Source organism: Malus domestica, chromosome 15, assembly GCF_042453785.1.
Source record: "Malus domestica chromosome 15, GDT2T_hap1".
NCBI classification, from domain to species: domain Eukaryota; kingdom Viridiplantae; phylum Streptophyta; class Magnoliopsida; order Rosales; family Rosaceae; genus Malus; species Malus domestica.
This window is the reverse complement of record NC_091675.1, coordinates 8,558,780-8,578,572: the sequence shown is the minus strand read 5'-3', so window position 1 is coordinate 8,578,572 and position 19,793 is coordinate 8,558,780. Positions and strand designations below refer to the sequence as shown.

General features: G+C 36.6%; 3 protein-coding genes across 5 annotated transcripts; 2 read left to right on the top strand and 1 right to left on the bottom strand.

Moving 5' to 3' along the window:
* The first annotated feature begins 1,219 nt into the window (after positions 1 to 1,219).
* On the top strand, positions 1,220 to 8,589 carry LOC103456167 (UPF0481 protein At3g47200-like). Of its 3 annotated transcripts, none has more exons than XM_070814849.1 (3): positions 1,220 to 1,344; positions 2,243 to 2,344; positions 6,839 to 8,589. In XM_070814849.1, exons 2-3 carry the CDS (start codon positions 2,267 to 2,269, stop codon positions 8,174 to 8,176), a joined length of 1,416 nt encoding a protein of 471 aa, XP_070670950.1. In that variant the 5' UTR covers positions 1,220 to 1,344; positions 2,243 to 2,266; the 3' UTR covers positions 8,177 to 8,589. The 3 variants fall into 3 exon arrangements, with proteins under 3 accessions (XP_070670950.1, XP_070670949.1, XP_070670951.1); XM_070814848.1 differs by lacking the exon at positions 1,220 to 1,344 and adding an exon at positions 1,688 to 1,808; XM_070814850.1 differs by lacking the exons at positions 1,220 to 1,344; positions 2,243 to 2,344 and adding an exon at positions 4,033 to 4,115 and having other exon boundaries at positions 6,839 to 8,458.
* A 5,768-nt stretch (positions 8,590 to 14,357) lies between these two features.
* Positions 14,358 to 16,814, bottom strand: LOC103456166 (uncharacterized). Its single transcript, XM_008395820.4, has 3 exons — positions 16,551 to 16,814; positions 15,079 to 15,201; positions 14,358 to 14,782 (listed from the first exon to the last, which is right to left on the bottom strand). Exons 1-3 carry the CDS (start codon positions 16,702 to 16,704, stop codon positions 14,571 to 14,573), a joined length of 489 nt encoding a protein of 162 aa, XP_008394042.1. The 5' UTR covers positions 16,705 to 16,814; the 3' UTR covers positions 14,358 to 14,570.
* Positions 16,815 to 17,971: 1,157 nt separating this feature from the next.
* LOC103456164 (uncharacterized) lies at positions 17,972 to 19,780 on the top strand. The gene is made up of 3 exons (XM_008395818.4): positions 17,972 to 18,355; positions 18,498 to 18,802; positions 18,898 to 19,780. The coding sequence occupies exons 1-3, from the start codon at positions 18,110 to 18,112 to the stop codon at positions 19,607 to 19,609; spliced, it is 1,263 nt and encodes a 420-aa protein (XP_008394040.2). The 5' UTR covers positions 17,972 to 18,109; the 3' UTR covers positions 19,610 to 19,780.
* The last annotated feature ends 13 nt before the right edge of the window (positions 19,781 to 19,793 follow it).

Genomic DNA, 19,793 nt, shown 5'->3' with positions numbered 1-19,793 from the left:
TGGTTAGGCTTAAAAGAATGAAAGTGCGCTCTCCGATAAGAGGAGACCGATCGGCTCTATCGAGCTGCCGGTCGGATTCGTCTGCACGTATTTATGTTTATTCACATTCAAGTTCTGATATTCTATACAATATCAACATGACAAAAGTCTAGAAACTATTTAGTTTCTAAACATACGTGTATATATCTGTCTCTCTCTTTTTGTGTTTGGTTTAACTTTGATAGTTTCAGATTTTATTGTATCCAAAAAACTTATTTGCACTTGCACATTGTGCACAAATATGGGGCAAATAAAGTCTAAAAACAAATAGTTTCCATGTACGTTGAAGCATTCTTTCTTCCTCCTGAAGCATTTCAACTTTCGTACCTAAGCCAGTAAGCCTTAACCCACAAACTAAATATTCAACAACTCACTGATGGTGCAGTATACTGTATGCCTCTGTTCTACAATTATTGGCCTCATGGCCCCCAATTATTTATGTCCGTTAAATGAAAGTTCATCCATTTCCACGTGAAGAGACCATTATTACCGGATGACGTAACCTTGGTGATGTCACTCTGTTATTGATTGTAGTCACGACTCACCAGCCAAAGGTTAAGAAGGAAGGATTTTTCAGTGTGTCCGTCATACGAGATCGTACATCACGTGTTCCTATATAAATAGTGGAATATGTGTGTTAAAAGGTTAATAACTTAAAAATTAAAAAATTTCACCATTTAGATAAAAACACGTAATGTATCATCCGTATTCCTGTCACAACTGAAAATTTCTCGTTAAGAAGACTCATGTTTATAGATTGTTATACCCCAAACCAAAAATCTTCCAACACGTATAATTTTCCAGCCACTCAAAAAACTTCACGGATTGATTGCTTGAATGAATATCACATTCCATCAATTTGTGGACAACTTAGATATACTGATTTATTCAAACTGGTTGATTGTTTTTATTAAAATAATCTAACAGTGCTACGCTAAAAATTATTGGAAAATTAGCTATAAGAAAATTAATTTCTATGATTTAAATATTTTCAATTTATTCAATCTGACGATTATAAATTGAGAAGAACGTGTGATAGATAAAAAAATGTGTAAATAGCACCAGCGCTTCATTATTTAGTTGCTGAAATAGAAAGAAAGATATGAATGATTGAATGAAAGAGGCGGATGATATAAAATACCTAAAGTACCCTTGCTTAATTATATAGTTGTCTTTGCAAGTCAAATTGAGGTTGGTCATTCATTCCACTTCAAGCATTGTCTGGGGAAAATTCTTTCTGATTGGATTTTCTCTCATCGCCCAGGCCAGTAACCCACCTCACGGCAATTATTATTGCGCTTTTAAGTGAGTGAATTTTTTATTTTATTTTTTTTTATACTTTTAGTCGTTTAAACATTTCTCTCGTGAACATTATAAGTTATGAGGAAGTTAAAGTAATCAAGCACTGTGAGATAAATCTGACTAGAACAATATCGAGACTTTTCCAAATCCACGTTCTATGAGACTGTCACTGCTACATTAGTTTGAGAATTAGTATCAACCATTTATGTTTTTAGTCGAGGAAAGATAAAGGGTAGGTAGATACACGAGTGTCGACATTAATTTAATATGGCCAATTAAACACGTTCTGCAAAAGCATATTGAAGAAGAAATGGTTATATATATAGCCAGCCTATCATTGTGCTATTGTTAAAAAAATATTTATTTTTCATCTACCAGAGGAGAGCAAGTAATATGTATTGAGTTTTCTTAGTCATCTACAAGAGGCAACTTGACCGTACAAAATTGCTTGTTTTCCTGTACACAAAGTAGGTGCAAACTCACCTCAATTTTTTTTCTTCCCATTTTCGATGAAAAGTATTGTCATTGATACTTTAAAAAATTATCATGCACTCATTCTAAAAATAATAAATTTCACTTCAAAACGTGGTAGACGACTTATTTAACCAATAACAACTCACTTTTCAATTTATAATCTTAATTTCATCTGGCTTGTTTCTTCTTCATTGCTATGTTTGCACAGATCCACAGTTTTGAAGCTTTTCGTTTCATATTTACCAGTTAAGGGAATGTTGCAGCTTTCTTCTTAATGTCTTTTAGTTGAATAGTTTGGCTGTTTTAATATGTTTCAGTTTTATAAGTGTCCATTATTAAGTACAAGTACGCACCAATATTGTCTTCAGTTAAACACTTAGGCCTAATATATGGATGGTATGAAGCTTATGCTGTATTGTTGTTGCAGGCTTCGGACCCCGTGGAGGAGCCAATGGATATGGAACAAATAGTGATGCCAGCCAAAAGTGAGGCTGAACTTAAAAGTGAAGAAGATGGTGAAAAAGATGATGTAAGTGATTCTCCTCTCCTAGACGGTAAAAGTAGTTGGGTTTGGCATCACTTCAATTCAATCCCTATAAGGTTAAGATCCTAGCAAGCGTCATGAGAAAGAGAAATCTTTGTACACTATAAAATATGTAAATGCTGTGGGTTTTAAAATGGTATAAAATATGTAGAAATTTCTAGATATATATACGGTAGGAACTATTTGCATACATGTAGAAATTATTTACAACTCTATTTACAATAAAGAACAAAATAGCTGTCCAAGAGCGGGGTTCATAACGTTTTGCATAGGTGAGACGTTTCATGGATAGCCCTGTCTAGGCGAAAGCCTTGAGGCGTGAGGTAAAGCCTCACGGGACCTAAATTTTTTTAATATATGTAAAAAATACAAAAAAATTCATTTTAATCCTTGGCAAAGATGACTTTTAGATTAAAACCATGAGTAAGATCAAAATCTAATTTTAGTCCCTTGATACATTAATAACGTCATTTATTAATTATTTCTCTTTTTCTTCCTAATTTTTAATGTATTAATTTTATTTCATTATAATTTTCATTTTCATTTCATTTATTGTAATATATTTTGTTGTAAACATTTAGATAAACTAATTTTTGTTATACAATATATTTCGATGTACTTTGTCTTCTTCATTTAGGTACATTAAATTCATTATAATACATTTCGGTGCATACATTTAGGTACACACATTTCGGTATATACATTTCGATACAAACATTTGGGTACATTAATTCAATATAATACATTTCGGTACTAACATTTCGGTGCATACATTTCGGTACACACATTTAGGTACATTAATTTAATATAATACATTTTGGTGCATATATTTTGGTACATACATTTCGGTACTAACATTTAAATACATTAGTTCAATATAATAAATTTCGGTACACATATTTCGGTACTAACATTTAGGTACATTAATTGAGTTTTTCAAGTTTGAAGAATGTTAAATAAAATTAATAAATTAAAAAACTCTTTTTTGGTCAAAAGTTAAATTAAATTTGTATATTAATAAATTTAAATATTTAATGGGAGACATTAAATAAAATGCTCATTAATTATTTTGAATTAAGGACACATCAAGGGATTATAATCAATATGTAATATAACACCATAATTATTTTAAATTACAATCTTCTTGAAGGATTAAAGTTAAAAAAAAAAAACCCTAAAAATATATAATGCTTTGTAAAACAAATTAATCAGCAATAAAACAAGCAATCAAAATGACCAGACCAAATTGAGATTAGAGTACTAAAAAGCTTACATGATTCTGAAACAAATTATGGTGGTGGGAAAAATTTTGAAACAAATTGAGGTATGAGATTGAGATTGAGAATTTAAGGTTTGAGGAATTAGGGATTGGGTGAAATATAGCAGAGAGAATCATGTGTTGGGTACGGAAGAAGGAGGGGAACTGCTATGATTATAAATAAAATAAAATAAAAAATAAAAAGACTTGGCCAAAACGACATCGTCTTGGGTCAAGTCATTTAAAAAAAAAGAAAGATTTGGAGCTGTCATTTTGGGCCAAGTCTTTATAAATAAATAAATTAATTAAAAAACCCTTCTTTATCTTCGCGCGGTCGTCTTCTTGCGAAGACGCTTCTGCAAACAGAACCAGAGAAGACGTTTCCCAGAAAATTTCAAATTTCAAGCAAGATTTTGGATCACTGAAGGGTCCTGAGAACGCCCAGTCAAATGCCTCAAGCACTCCTCGGCCGCTTAGGCGTGCCCTAACGAAGCCTAGGTGAGTTTCCGCATACTCCCACAAAACAAAGGCAAAACTGTTGCCGCCCCGCCTCTAAGGCCGCCCAGGCATGCCTTGTGGGAATACAATTAATTTCTATCATTTAATCATTTTCAATTCATTAATTCAACGGTTAAAAATTCAGAAGAATGCGTGATAGATTAAAAAATATGTGTGAATAGCACCACCCTTTCATTATTTGGTTGCTAAAATAGAAAGAGAGATATGAACAATTGAATGATAGAGGCGGAGGATAGAAAATGTCTAAAATACCTTGCTTAATTATATAGTTGTCTTTGCAAGCCAAATTGCTCGTTCATCCCACCACAAACATTGTCTAGTGCAAATTCTTTTGACTGGATTTTCTCTCATCGCTCTCATCTCCACACGCCAGTAAGTGCATCTCATAGCAATTATTATTGCACTATAAGTGAGAGAAAATTTTCTCTTGTATAGTTTGGGTCGTTTAAACGTTTCTCTCATTAACATTATAAATAATCAAAAGCACAATAAGCGAGGTAAATCTTGCTAGCACAATATCTGAGCCTTTTCCAAATCCACCTTCTGTCAGATTGTCACTACATTAATTTGAGAATTAGATCATCTCTAATGTCAAATCTTAAGTGGAAAATCATGTAATCAAATTTGAAGTCAGGGGTAACCTTCAACAGATATGTCAATCCTATATGGATTGACATATGAGAAAATGTGATGTCAAATAATTTTTAATTTTTTATTGTATGGATCTCATTTATGCACCAATTATAGAACTTAAAAGTTTATTTTAATTGATTTATTTTTAAAATAGGTCCAACAAATATCATTTATAACAAAAAAAATATATCGATTGGAAAAAGAGAAAAACTGACATTGCCATGTTACCATCAAATTAACATTTGACATTTATTTTTTGACATCTCTATTGGAGATGCTCTTAGACCATCTCCAAAGAAGATGTCAAATATGCCAAATAGGATTAAAAGACATTAAAGTGTTCTCCAAGGGATATGTCATATATGATGTGGCATGTGAGTCATTTGACTTCTTAGAGCAGCTCCAAAGAAGATGTCAATTATGTCAAATAGGATTAAAATGCATTCAAGTGTTCTCCGAGAGATATGCCATATATGATGTGGCATGTGAGTCATTTGACTTCTTAGAGCATCTCCAAAGGAGATGTCAAATATAATATGTCAAAATTTTATTTTATGGCTAATGTGGCAAATTGAATACAAGTGCTAAATCCTCTTCTTCTTTTTTTCCAATGAATATGTCAAATATTTATTTTATTATTTTATTGGGCTTAGAGTTACATTAACTATTAAAAAATAATCAAAATTAGTTTTAGTTTTTATTCTATTAGTTGTTAATGAGACCCATGCATTAAAAAAAAAAATTAAATATATTTGACTTTTTCTTTGTTTGCTGTCAAAAAAGGCAGTTAGACCATCTCCAAAGGAGATGTCAAATCTTAGGTGGAATTCCATGTAATCAAATTTAAAGGTAGGAGTGAGTTCCAACCGATATATGTCAATCCTATGAGAAAAGGTGATGTCAATTTTTTATTTTATTTTATTGTGTGGGTTCTATTAATGCACAAATTATAGATATTGAAAAATATATTATAATTGATTTCTTTTTAAAATGGGTCATACAAATATCATTTATAACAAAAAAACATATCGATTGGAAAAAGAGAAAATCTAATATTGCCATATCAGCCATCAAATTAACATTTGACATTTATCTTTTAACATCTCATTTGGAGATGCTTTTATAAAGTAAGGAGTCAAATGACTCACATGTCACATCATATATGGCATATCCATTGGAAAACACTTGAATGTCTTTTTTTTTTATTTGACATATTTGACATCTCTTTTAGAGATGGTCTTACTTTCTAGCTGTTTTTTTTTAAAGCAAATAAAGGAGTTAAATAATTTAATATAATTTTTTTAATGCATGGGTTCCATTAACAACCAATAGAATAAAAACTAAAACTAATTTTGATTATTTTTTAATAGTTAATGTAACACTAGGCCTAATAAAATAATAAAATAAATATTTGACACATCTATTGGAAAAGAAGATGTTTTAGCACTTGTATTCAATTTGCCACATCAGTCATCAAATAAAATTTTGACATATTATATTTAGCATCTCCTTTAGATATGCTCTTGGTATCAACTAGTTATCTTGCATTTAAAGAAAGACGAGGGTAGGTAGCTACTTGAATCACGGCATTACTTTAATATGGCCCATTAAACACATTCTGCAAAAAAACATATTGAAGAAGAAATGCTTATATATAGCCAGCCTATCATTGTGATATTGTTAAAAAAAAAAAATTTAATTTTCATCTACCAAACGAGCAAGTAATATGTACTGAGTTTTCTTAGTCATCTACAAGAGGCAAATTCACCATACAAACTTGCTTGTTTCCGGTATAGAAAGCAAGTGCGAATTCACTTTATTTTATTTTTTTCATTTTTCGACGTGAAGTACCGTTATTGAACTTTAAAAAATTAACAGCACTCATTTTCCCTTTCCTACTTTTCCATGGCTCGTCAGGGTTCATATGAATATTTAGTGGCAACATCCAACAATAACTCCGAAGGCATCTGGCTGGTTTTATTTTTATTTTTATTTTTGGTTCCTTACAAAAGTTTGCTCCAAGTATCTTAGTGGAATGTGTGCCTAATGAAATATTTGAATCGATGCAGATGATGAACTCACGCCGTAAAACGGAAGGGATCGATGAAGCTCCAAATGACATAGAAAACCCCTACGATCCATTACTCGAGGACTTGCGTAACTTGTTTACCCTGTCCCCCTACGATCCATTACAGGAGGAGTTGGACTTGCTTACCCTGTCCCCTTACCTGTGTATCTACAGAGTTCCTGAGCGACTACGGCAGGGAAATGAGAAAGCATATACACCTCAAGTAGTCTCTATAGGCCCACTTCACCATGGCGAGGAACACTTAAAAGGCATGGAGGAGCACAAAAAAAGGTACCTGCTAGATTTTCTAAGTCGAACCAGGGTAAGCTTCTACGATTGTATAAAAATGATAAAGATGCAAGAGGGAAAGTTGCGAGGTTGTTATGCAGAACCCATTGAGCTTGGCAGTGATGAATTTGTAAGAATTGTTTTACTGGATGCCGCCTTCGTCATTGAGTTCTTATTGAGATACTATTCCGTAAATTTTCTTGGCCAAGCTGATGACACCGTGACCAAGCCAATGATGATGTGGGATGTGCGTCCAGACTTCTTGTTGCTTGAAAATCAGCTGCCATTCTTCATTCTTCAGGTTCTTTTCAACACACTTTTTTCTTCTGCAGATCAGCAGCCTTCGTTACTTGAAATTTCCTACTTTTCGTTACAAAGGGAAATCGATAGTAAGCGAAAAGAAGAGATTTTTGGCGAAATATGTTCTTCTGGAGAAGAAGTACAACATTTTGTTGATCTGATAAGAATTCTATACCGACCGTTGAAATCAAAAACTGGAGGGGAGCTTAAAGGCACAGCAGTACCCAACGTGACAGAGCTAGTCCAGGCTGGAGTCGAGTTTAAGGTAGGAAAAGGCAGCAGCTTATTTGACATAAACTTCTCGTGTGGGACCCTCAAAATTCCAAAGTTAACAGTATGCGATACCACAGATCTGAAACTCAAAAATCTCCTTGCTTTTGAACTATGCCGTCACAGAGAAACAAATTACCTAACTAATTATGTCTTCCTCATGAAGCGTCTCGCGAAAACCCCAAAGGATGTGGAATTGCTTGTTGAGTATGGAATTATTGATAATTGGCTAGGTGATGCCAAGAAGATATCTACTTTGCTTCTTGACTTTGACACTGGGGTCGTGGGTAATGACTACTATTATGCTAGTCTTTGTAAGGACCTGAACGACTACTGCAGATCTCGCAGGCACAAATGGATGACAAATTTGAGACGAAATTATTTTAACACGCCTTGGAGGATTATTTCTATTGTTGCAGCTGTTATTCTCCTCATACTCACTTCCATACAAACTGTGTGCTCTATTATATCTATTGCTTAAGCATCAACGACCACAAGTCTCTCCTTCTCCGGAGGATCCGCATGTCTCTCCTTCTCCAGAAGATCCGCATGTCTGCAAATCCTCCATTTCTGTAGAAGTCTAGCCTAGTCATTGAGACAGTAACTTGTAATGACTTTCATTAAGCGTGTGTAGTAAATAAAGGAAAGTGATTTCCGCAAACCCTTTTCTCCTCTGCACTTCAATATTTTCTAGCCTAAGATTCAATAAATTGTGCGGAAATCATTTTCCTAAATTAACACGTACGTAGCTTCTATTATGTCATACCAATTTGATGTTCACGGACCTATGCCCATGTCTTTGTATGTTTAAAGAACAAGAACAGTAATTGTATCATGTTTGTTGTTTTTTTGCCACAAGAAGTGAAGATTTCAATTAAAATGTTGTTTTAAGCATCACTTGCAAGGATATGGAATTGCTTGTTCAAAAATTTAATTGTTCAAACTCAAAGCTTTGACAGGGACGAGGTTAACAATCCTTATTAATCCGAGGAAGTAATTGTTCCGAAGAAATCTCTTCACTGATCTTAGTAAAGGCATCAATGCATAACGCAGAAGTGGAAAGCAATGTTGAAACAATACTCTTTCAATCTCCATGCTCTCTACTTTTTATTGTTGTGGTCGCTGCAGACCTCGTAATCACTTCCATTCATCTAATCTCTTTCTTTCGGTTAATGGATTGTACTTTGTTCATGACCAAGGAAACTGATGACCATGAAAGTGATAGCGGTTCTGTTCGGGCGAGATTTCGACCCTGGCACAGCTCCCCAGGTTGGCACTTTGGGTGAATGTGTTGGTGTCTACTGACTTGTTGTTGCTTGGTGTGCTACAAGAGAAATATAAAGTTAGCTTTGAGAGGTGCCTTTGTGGGGCCTTAGGTGTAGGCCTTAAGGCTCACAATCAAAACTAACAAAGAGCTCGGTGTGCCACTGTTATCTCAATATAACAGATATTGAAATAGATGTGTTTTGAGTTGATTACTTGCGCCCCAAGTTACTCAAATTTCTTGTTATCAAAGGATTGTCACAAATGGGTTAAGTCTGCATTAAGCTCTTTTTCTTGCCTTGTAAACAAGGACTTTCAATTCATAATCTTGTATGTTCGAATGAAGGGAGTTCAGAGCCCTTTAAACCATTCTCTTGATTCCATGTTGTTCTTAAGGAAAACATGTTTATTAAGTTAACCAGATTCGGATGCACATGGGACTCTTAAGTAGGAAATAACTAGAAATAACTTGAATACATGCTGAAAAGTACATTTAGATGACAAATCTACTAGCTTAAAGGACAAACAAAGAGATCTAGGCAAGATTTCACCTTGTCGGGCAAGGTTGAACTTCTTGCAGCCACTTTTCTTTGAGTTTACAGCGGTTGTATGCTGAAGAATGGATGAACGGTAAATGGGTTTTACAAGAGGGAATCAATATTACAACACTAGGGAATGTAGCAAAGTTTTTACACTAGACGAATGATGGCTTTTCTAAGGAAATTATTGTTAAAAAGACTTAATCTAGGTTGATTCCAGCTTGTCTAGGTACGAACTAACTTGAGAGCAGAGTTTGTATGTTTGTTTGTTTGATTGGTTGAGTGTCCTTATCTCAGATGCTTGCTTCCCCTTTTATAGGCAATTTGGCCCGACTTCTTTTAACTCTGCTCTTGCCTGAAAGCTTTTGAAGGGTAGTGAGTCATCATCTTTTTACTTGTAGTGCCACTAGAAAGTGTTTTTAGCTGATTATGAGTTGGTCTCCATCACTTGTCATCTCAGTCATAGTCAAGTGACCTATGCATTAATGGAGAGGCGGTACTTTTGCTTCAAGCCTCTCGACTGGACTTCGGGCAACTTTCTCTTTGCTTTGGTGCCTTTGGGCTCTTTTTTACATAAAGCTTGTTGATGCAAAACTGGAGGGGTCTTGGAACAACGTAAATCCGACCGTGAATCTGCAAGAAAGTAAATAACACAAGATGTATCGTGGTTCACCCCAATGTTTGGGCTATGTCCACACTGATATTGTATTTCTCTGAGAGGATTGTGAGGATGAGAGGGTGAGAGCCTCTGAGGGTGAGAGTGAGGCTTCTCATGGCCTCAGAATTGGCCTCATGAAAAATATTTAGGGAACTTAGACCATTATTTATATATTAAGAAGCGAGCCCTTATTCTATAAAAGGAACTCCCTCACTTTCATTAGAGAGCACCCATTATTCATGTATTAAGGAGCGAACCCTTATTTTATAAAAGGGACTCCTTCACCATCATTAGAGAGCATCGCCGCCTGTTGAGCAACTGCCTCGCCGCGAGCATCACTCCTAACCCATTATTCATGTACTGAGGAACGAGCCCTTATTTTATAAAAGGGACTCCCTCACCTTCATTAGAGAGCATTTCCGCCTGCTGAGCAACCGCCTCGCCGCGAGCATCACTCCTAACCCATCACTTATGTATTAAGGAGCGAACCCTTATTCTATAAAAGGGAGTCCCTCACCATCATTAGAGAACATCGCTGCCTGCTGAGCAACCACCTCGCCGCGAGCATCGACTCTAGCCCATCATTTATGTATTGAGGAGCGAGCCCTTATTCTATAAAAGGGACTCCCTCACCTTCAACGCCACAAGTCGAGCCAACCAAGGCAACATAAGCCACAAGCAGAGCAACCTCGCAACATGTGCTACTTCTAGTTGAGCATCATTTCAGATTGGGCACCGCCTCATATCGAGTATCAGTTCTAGACGACATCTAGTTACTTCGGCCCACACATGGACTGAATTTTAAGTCTCCAGCCAAAAGACTCTCTTGACTGAAGACTTGGGGGACTACTGTTTGTACCATACTTAGGGTCTCTGTATTTAGATCTCGTGTAAATACTCGGGGGACTCAAATGTAATTATGTAATAAATGAAGAGGCAAATATGTAATAAGTGAGGAGCCATTATTCTATAAAAGGACTCCTCACTCTCCTCATTAGGGGAGGCCAATTCTGAGGCCATGAGAAGCCTTTCTCTCACCCTCAGAGGCTCTCACCCTCTCATCCTCACAATCCTCTCAGATAAATACAATATCAGTGTGGACGTAGCCCAAACATTGGGGTGAACCACAATACATCTTGTGTTATTTACTTTCTTGCAGATTCACCGTCGGATTTACGTTGTTCCAACACCCCTCTGTTTTTGTGCATCAACAAAACCCAATGTTTAAATATCAACTCAAACAGGTTCATCATTTCAGCTATTTACAGCACTTGACATTCGCAGATGACCAATTTCACATATTCAAGAAATCATCAGTCTGTTGTCGAGTGATGTTAAGAACTCGTGGAACTTATTGAGTTAAACTCATCGTAGTTGCTGCAACAACTTCTCCAAATCTTGCTAGTTCTACTTATCCACACAGCAGCCCCGACTTGGATAAATTCTTCACTGATCAATGAATTACATAAATAGCCTCTGAGATTTGAGCTCACATTGTAAGACAATCGTTGCTTAAACATGAAACCCGTGTACAAAAAATGAGTTTCCTGTATATGTAACCACTCTGGCCTCAGCCCCTACACACCATATATGGGCTTGCAGTTGCAAAGCTCTTTTCACCCCTGCTGTTTCCCATACAAACTTGAAAAGCCCAAGAGCCCTGTCCAACTGCCTCATCCTACTCCAAACCACATCCTCCACGTCCGAAGTCACAATCCTTTCCATGCACAAGCAGGAATCATTCTCACTACCACAGCTATAAACCCCACCGCGTACATCCAATTCAATATATCTAACATGCCCATAGAGGTAATATAACAAAAGTGTGAACAATTGGGTTCTACCTTCTGACAATGCCGCCACATTATTCTTCAGCGCTCTGCGTACCAACGGAGCTCCAATAAAGACCCTGGAAGGTGACTTGAAAGTATGCATTCTGTGTTCAACACGGTTGTCAATGATAATCGAACCATCACTGATATTAACAAGCCTTCCATCAGTCAAATCGATATGTTTCAACAATTGGGTTAATTTCGTCAACTCAGGAATGCCTTCTGATGCCACTTTGACTCTGGTGGGAAAGGCTGTTCATGAAACTCCTCCGAGGAATGATACAGCTGCGCATTCAAATGCAAAGCTCCATTTCGCTTAGCCATTAGATGCTTTGCACCGTAGATAACCTTGCCCATATGTCTACAGGCCATTGTTCGCTGGAAAAACAAAAAAAAGAAAGAAAAAAAAAACCTCCAAATTACCCTTCAATTCGGCACTCCCAAACTAAAATTGCAACAGTAAGAGGACCGCAACCGGATTGAGACAATACATAAAACAGATGGCGTGCAAGTTTATTGTTTTCACGTAGGACTCGAACAATCAACCATTCGAGGTTGCTTAATCGGGAGTAACAAAGGTAAGAAACAATACAACACCATTAAAACCATTAAACATGGGGAAACGTTTTGTTGGTTTCTAAAGAAAACATGTTATTCTATAGAAGAATGACGTCCAAGTACAACATAAGCGATACTTCTTCCGGTTATATAACACGAAAAATACATCTAAGACTCCTCATGCAGCGGTGTCTTCAGCTGAATTTGAATAAGGCTCAACGTGGTGTCCTACCAGACTCGTTCCAATTTGTCCTCCCTGTTTTCCCTTCAAAACAAGTAAAAAATAAAAAATAAAGAATCATGAAACTGATGGCAAATGAAAAGAGTGTTATTCACCATGAACTAATGTTTTGGTGGTTCATGGACTTCCTTTTCACTGGTCTTGAAGAAGAAGAACACAGATATCAGAATCAAGAGAGATATTTGAGGAATTAGAGATGATTACAAGTAGAACAAGAGGATAGCGGGAGTAGTAAACTCAGGATCGATCCATGGCGAGTGATAATATACTCGCATATTCTGCAGAAATGAAGAATGAATCGAAGCATAGGTACAAGATCAGAGGAGAGAGAGAGAGAGAGAGAGAGAGAGAGAGAGAGAGAAGTTGTTTCTTGTGTCCCAAATGAGGGTTATATACTTACATATAGTGCAGCACTTACACTCTTTCACACGACGACTAGTTCACAGTATGGCGATGATTTACACCTAGCATGGGGTTGTGGCTACGGAGCAAGGGACATGCCAAACTTTACTCATCGCTTACGAAGTTTTCCCCTTCAACTAATTTCAATATAATATCGCATGCTAAAATATACTCATCACTTGACCTAAAGCAATAAATATTGATTGACATCACTTTTTCTAGTTTAAAATTTAAACTCTAGATCAACATTTACAAAATATAGTTTAAATATATAGTCCTTCCAACATTTCTCGCCGCATAAATGAGTTTATGAAAAATTATTGACGTGTTGGGATGGTTGAGTATTTAAGGTTTAGGGTGGGAGGGAGAGCCAGAACTTTTACCATATATAACAAAGGAAACTACACAGCTAATTAATTAAAGAGGGTGCATGGTCCATTTGGTTGATGCATATGGGAAGGTAGGAATGGGCGATGCTAGATGCATAGAAAGAAAAAGAAAAAAGTAATGTCCAAGCAACAAATTGGATTGGTTAATGCACCCACATGTCATGATTAGCTAGTCAAGGAATTAGGTACGTAGTGAGATCTTCTGAATATGATATGAAAGAACTCATAAGGAAAATATGTCAAAATAATAATATATGATGGTTTTTTAGCCAAGAAAAAAAAGAGAGTAGTAAGCATATGTGGTTTAAAGGAGTATTTAGTGGGATGTTGGGACGAGTTCACTGAGAATTTTAGGTTTAGGTTTTGAGAGGGAGGGAGGATTCAAACTTCACGTCTCGGCTGTAAGTGAAAATGCTCTTAACTGCAAACAAAACAATAGACCAAAAGCTAATTTGTGAAAGGTATGACAAACGTCATGGCTTGTTTTATTTTGGTGGTGCTCTTCACACACCAATTTTTACTTCTCGTACACCTTTCTCAATTGTCGGCCATCAGATAAAATAACGGACAAATATTAACAAGGGTGTGCGAATCGCACTACCTTTTTGTTACACTCTTTAAAGGTTTGTCGTGTTTTCACACAAGTCACATTAGTTTTCCTAGATTACAAGAATAATCTCTAAAGTTTCAAATTTATTTAATTAAATTGTCCACTTTTCCAAAATTCAACCATTTCTCCTCATTTTTGCTGAAGTGCCAAAAACCCTTGGTCCTGATAAATTAGAAAACTTTCAAATGATCATAAGCTAATCCGATCAACAAACGACAATCATTTCTCCAGAAATACAGCAGATGAACAGTCACATAACTTAGCTTCCGAACAAATTTTAGCAAGTTTATAACTCTAACAACCAGACAGCATCTAGCATAATTTAGAAATAAAAAATGTCAAAATTTAATGCAACAACTTCCCCATTTGATAGCTTTGACGTGTTATTTCTTTGACTGAGCAATATACTTGGTAAGAACGTAGCAGTCTGGAGGGGTGATGTTTGTGTAATAATTCTGGATGGTTTCCGTGATTTCGAACCCAAATTTCTTGTAGAAGTTTATGGCGTCCTCATTGTTTGTCTGAACATGCAAGTATATTTCTGAAATATTTTGCTTGGCGCACAGATCAAGAGAATGGTTCAACAGTTTTTTACCTGCAAAAATCCCAGAACTTAGATAAGAAAACTACGCGGTTGTAAATATCCAGGTTAAGCAAATATTTACCGTAAGACAGTACCACCAAAAAGTATGAGGACTTTTTCTTGACACCTTAATCTTAATTCTACCAGACATTTAAAGAACAATTCACTGTATATATAACAATAAGCATTAAGCATGACTTGGTGGTTTCAACCACGGTTGTAACCAATAAGCATGACTTGGTGGTTTCTCAAACAGAAACCCCCCGGGCCATACCGAAGTTATAATACGAAGAACATTGCTTGCTTACCAATGCCTAGCCCACGGTATGGTGCTAGAACTCCCAATGTCATGATGTACACGCGGACAGCTCCATTTTCCTTTTTCTCAAGCCGGCATGCAATTGCACCAACACATATATCACTGAAATATGCTGTACAAAAATAATAGCAGGAATCAAACTTTCATCTTTCATAATGTTTGTCAATTTGGCATGTAGTCAACTTCAACAGAGACATGAGAGACATGAGTGCTAAGGGAAATAAAAAATCCCAAGAATGATAAATTAAGGGTATACCTACACAGAAAAGGTTTGCAATTTTGTTTACATGTACCAGGTATAACTGTCAATCTAGCTTTCTAGACCATATATGCACCTTCAACGAGATACTGTAAGAAATGGACTCTCAGTGAACAAGCTTGTTAAACTTAGACAATAGTCTCACATTGGTCCTCACACAGTAGCATACGGCACATACAATTCATAACAGGTTACATTTGAAAATGCTCAAGCTACTGTCCGACCAACTTCTTCATTCTTAATGACCCTCTTTGCACGTCTAATAAGACATACAACATCAGTCCTCCCAAAATCATGCCCACATATTAAAAGAACTAGCACTACAAAATTTTACTGGGGAAGTAGATTATAAAAATAAACATAACTCATCAAAGAAGACATCTAATTTTGTTCAGGTAGTGCTATCCACACACCCATTTTTACCTCTCACACACCCTACTCAATTTCCGGCCATTCGATCATTACGAATTGAAGAAGATCAATGGACTAAAATTAACAAGGAGATGTGGGAGGTAAAAAGGGGTGTGTGAATAGCACTACCCTTTTGTTATTGAGGAACTGATAAAGATTCAGGGGATAGCTGATCACTCAACTACCTCACTAATGCTGCACCAGAACCTTGTCATTTATCTTCAAAAATATGTAGTTCCTCACGGTTTTTTTAGAACACCAACAAGCAGAAACAATTGACTTAAGACACATAACTATCAAACCAAGCATTACTACCATGACCAAAACTACCCAAATCCCTGACATAACAATAACTTTCCATCCCCAATTTACTTGAAGGTCCAATGAGCTAACATCCAATATTTCTAAGCGCAAGCCATAAACAAGTTCCATTTTCGGATAACCAGAAGCAAACAAACAACAACGAAGATTACGAAATACCCAGAACGAACAAAACCACAAAATATTCACAGAACAGTAATTAGAAGTAGAACATAATTACAAGCTCAAATGACTATAACCCATCAAATGTTTTACAAAATAACCAATAGCCAGATGAGATTTCAGGGCATTTGAATAAAGAACCTACATTTGCACAAAATAAGCAAACCCCACAAAACAATATGCATAATTAAGCAAAACCCAGAAAATATTAAGCAAAAATAAACAAAACCCAGAAATATTATGCAAAATTAAACAAAACCCAGAAAATATAATTAAAAAATAATAAAGACTCAGAATCGAAGCTCAACCTAGCTTGGTGAAATCGCCGGAAGCGAGGGCATCGGCGTAGTACTTGTCGTTGTAGCGGACTGGGAAGAGGGCAGTGTTGAGTTTCTTCAGCTGCATCACGTTCTTGTCCCGCAGTCCGTCCAGCGAGCTTTGGACCTCGCGCCCAGCCCCCATTTCTCCACGGAGAGTTTTGCTTGACAGAGAAGACGAGCAGAGAGAGAGAAGGGGAAGGGGGACGGTTTGGAATATTGTACGGACGCCGCATCTTTGGGTTTTTGTGGGAGTGGTCTATGGTCCGGGTCGGGTCATGGAGGTAATAGTTTGATGGTTCGGGTCACAATTGGTAAAACTTTAAAATATAGGCCCATTAATAAGAAATGTGGTTAATTAGACTATGAATGCTTGGCTCCTCGAAATGATTTTCTCACAACATTGGCTGATTTATTCATACCGTTAATATTATACTAGTCAATATGCGCAGACGTTATAAGTGTGTAATTTAAATTTGTCTATTATTTATTAAGAAAATATTTATTTCACTTCTTAAAAATTAAAAATAAAAAAAACTTGAAAAAAGAAATTTGAGCGTGGAATTTTGAAGAAGGGGTTAAGGGGGTTGTTTTGAAGTGGGAGACCTCGGTTTAAAGAAAAAACCTCCTCCATTATTTTTTTTTTATTTTTTAAATAGGATATATTACGTTTACTGGTTGTGAGGTTTATGTAAAATAGAAGGGATGTGCTATCCACACACCGTTTTTTTACTTCTCTTACACCTCTTGTTAATTTCTGTCATTTGATTTTTTTCAATTCTTCCTATCCGACAGCCGAAAATTAGAAGGGTGTTAAAGAAATAAAATGAGGTGTGTGAATATCACATCCCAAATAGAAAATTGGAGTGGTATGTAATTTTTTTTTTTAACAAACGATATTTTCTAAACTAAATGAGAGGGGTGGGCTTAGCCTCATAATGGGTTAGCAATAATTTGGCTCAAACTCACTTTTTGCGAGAATTGAACCTAAAACCTCCCACTTACAAATGAAGAGGAATTGAACTTAAGTTAAGACCTCACACTTACAAATGAAGAGGAATACCACTAAATCTGTATTATTAAGTGGCAAAAGACTTCACCCCATATCAGAGTGGTATGTAATTATTAAGTTGCAATGTTTTTAATTTTGTTTAGCTTTGATGAGAGGATTATAATAGTAATTTCATAGAATTTTAGTTGACAAATAGTGTTCCATTAATAGGTAATTTAGATATATTATTCTATAATTACTTTTAGTAAAACAAGAACTAAAAATAAAATTGTTTAGTCAATCAACTGTAACAAATAGATAGATAGTTTTTATCAATTCTGACAATTTTTTTACAGTTTAACGTCTGCCAAAAAAAAATCTATTATATTGGGTCGGAAAACATTGTTAGTATTTTAGAGAAACCATATGATTATCTTGTAGTGATCCTATTGTCTTTTAGTCACCGCCCAACTTTCTTCAATTCACCAAAAAAGAAGAAAAAGGAGAACTCTCCCGACCTCTGGAGAGAGATAGAGTGAGGAGAGGAGGAGAGAGAGAGATGAGTCTGAAGAAAAAACCCAAGGCAGTAATTGTGGGAGGGAGCATAGCAGGGGTATCATGCGCCCACACGCTCATATCAGCAGGGTGGGATGTTTTGTTGGTGGAGAAATCATATGCTCCCCCAACTGGAAGCCCAACTGGGGCTGGACTTGGCCTTGACCCTCTCTCTCTCAGACTCATCCAGTCATGGATTCAAGACCCTGACCTTCTCCACAAGGCCACTCTGCCGCTTACAATTGATCAGGTACAAATAACAGTTCTCTATTCTATCTCGTTGGATTGTAAATCGAATGCTAGTGAAGCATATGCAAAACGTTTATACATACGTATCAAACTGTGATTTCTTCGCTTTTTTTACGAGCGTGGATATTTTTGTTGGTGTGTAGAATGATGCAATTGATGGTGAGAATAAGGTGAAATGGACGCTAACTAGAGATGAGGATTTCAACTGCAGAGCAGCACATTGGGCTGACCTGCATGCCCTTCTGTACAATGCACTACCACCAAACCTGTTTCTTTGGGGTCACCATTTCCTATCTTTCTCCATTTCCAGTGACAAGTCTTCAGTTATAGTGAAGGCTTCATCCCATCAGACTAATGAAATCATCGAAATTGTCGGTGATTTGCTCGTTGCAGCGGATGGATGTCTCTCTTCCATCCGCCAAAGTTTTGTCCCTGACCATAAACTGAGGTTTGTTATGTCAAGTGTCAACTTTTTCATGAAAATTTTCATGTTTGGAGCTTGTAGTGTGTTGTGATATCATGATATTGTGTGTGTTTTGTTAGGTATTCGGGTTACTGCGCATGGAGAGGGATGCTTGATTTTACTGGAAATGAGAGTTCAGAAACCTTAACCGGCATCCGAAAGGAATACCCTGAGCTTGGGAAATGCTTGTACTTTGGCTTAGGTTCTGGGACGCACACCGTGCTATACGAGCTTCTGAACCGAAGGCTGAATTGGATTTGGTATGTCCACCAACCGGAGCCTGATCTGAAGCATAACTCGATGACCATGAAAGCGAGCAGCGACATGATCCAGAGTATGCACAAAGAAGCAGAGAAAATGTGGCTTCCAGAGTTTGTGAGAGTGATCAAAGAAACAAAAGAGCCTTTCATCAATGCCATATACGACAGTGATCCTTTAGAACAAATCTTCTGGGACAAAGTTGTACTAGTTGGGGATGCAGCTCACCCCACAACTCCTCATGCCCTAAGAAGCACAAACATGTCGGTCCTAGATGCTGCAGTGCTAGGGCAATGCTTGAAGAAGTGGGGAGCAGAAGATTTGCAATCAGCTCTTGAAGAATATCAGTCGATTCGGTTACCAGTCGTGTCCAAACAAGTCCTGCACGCAAGGCGAATGGGTCGGATTAAACAGGGCCTTGTTCTTCCTGATAGACAGCTTTTCAACCCCGAGACTGCTAATCCAGAGGAGTGCCAACAGCTGCAGCAGAAATTCATGCCCTTTTTCTGGGATGTTCCTTCCATACTACTTTAATTCAACCAGATAATCGTCCAGACGCATCGTCTTTCCGGATTTGTGGCCAATAAAGCATGATCTCTGTTTGAGTATTGTTGTTCGATCTTTGTATAAGCAAGATTAAAAGTTTGAACTCCGACTATTTGTACACAATAATGAGCATTCAAATCAAAGCTGTTTATAAACCGATGTCGACGACGCA

Excerpts from the sequence above, each read along its gene's own strand:
- LOC103456167 (XM_070814849.1), top strand. The coding sequence starts at position 2,267 with ATGGATATGGAACAAATAGTGATGCCAGCCAAAAGTGAGGCTGAACTT. Across the intron at positions 2,345-6,838 it reads AAGATGGTGAAAAAGATGAT|ATGATGAACTCACGCCGTAA; the intron begins GTAAGTGATTCT and ends GAATCGATGCAG.
- LOC103456166 (XM_008395820.4), bottom strand. The coding sequence starts at position 16,704 with ATGGGGGCTGGGCGCGAGGTCCAAAGCTCGCTGGACGGACTGCGGGAC. Across the intron at positions 15,202-16,550 it reads CGGCGATTTCACCAAGCTAG|CATATTTCAGTGATATATGT; the intron begins GTTGAGCTTCGA and ends ATTTTTGTACAG. Across the intron at positions 14,783-15,078 it reads ATACCGTGGGCTAGGCATTG|GTAAAAAACTGTTGAACCAT; the intron begins GTAAGCAAGCAA and ends GGATTTTTGCAG.
- LOC103456164 (XM_008395818.4), top strand. The coding sequence starts at position 18,110 with ATGAGTCTGAAGAAAAAACCCAAGGCAGTAATTGTGGGAGGGAGCATA. Across the intron at positions 18,356-18,497 it reads TGCCGCTTACAATTGATCAG|AATGATGCAATTGATGGTGA; the intron begins GTACAAATAACA and ends GTTGGTGTGTAG. Across the intron at positions 18,803-18,897 it reads GTCCCTGACCATAAACTGAG|GTATTCGGGTTACTGCGCAT; the intron begins GTTTGTTATGTC and ends GTGTTTTGTTAG.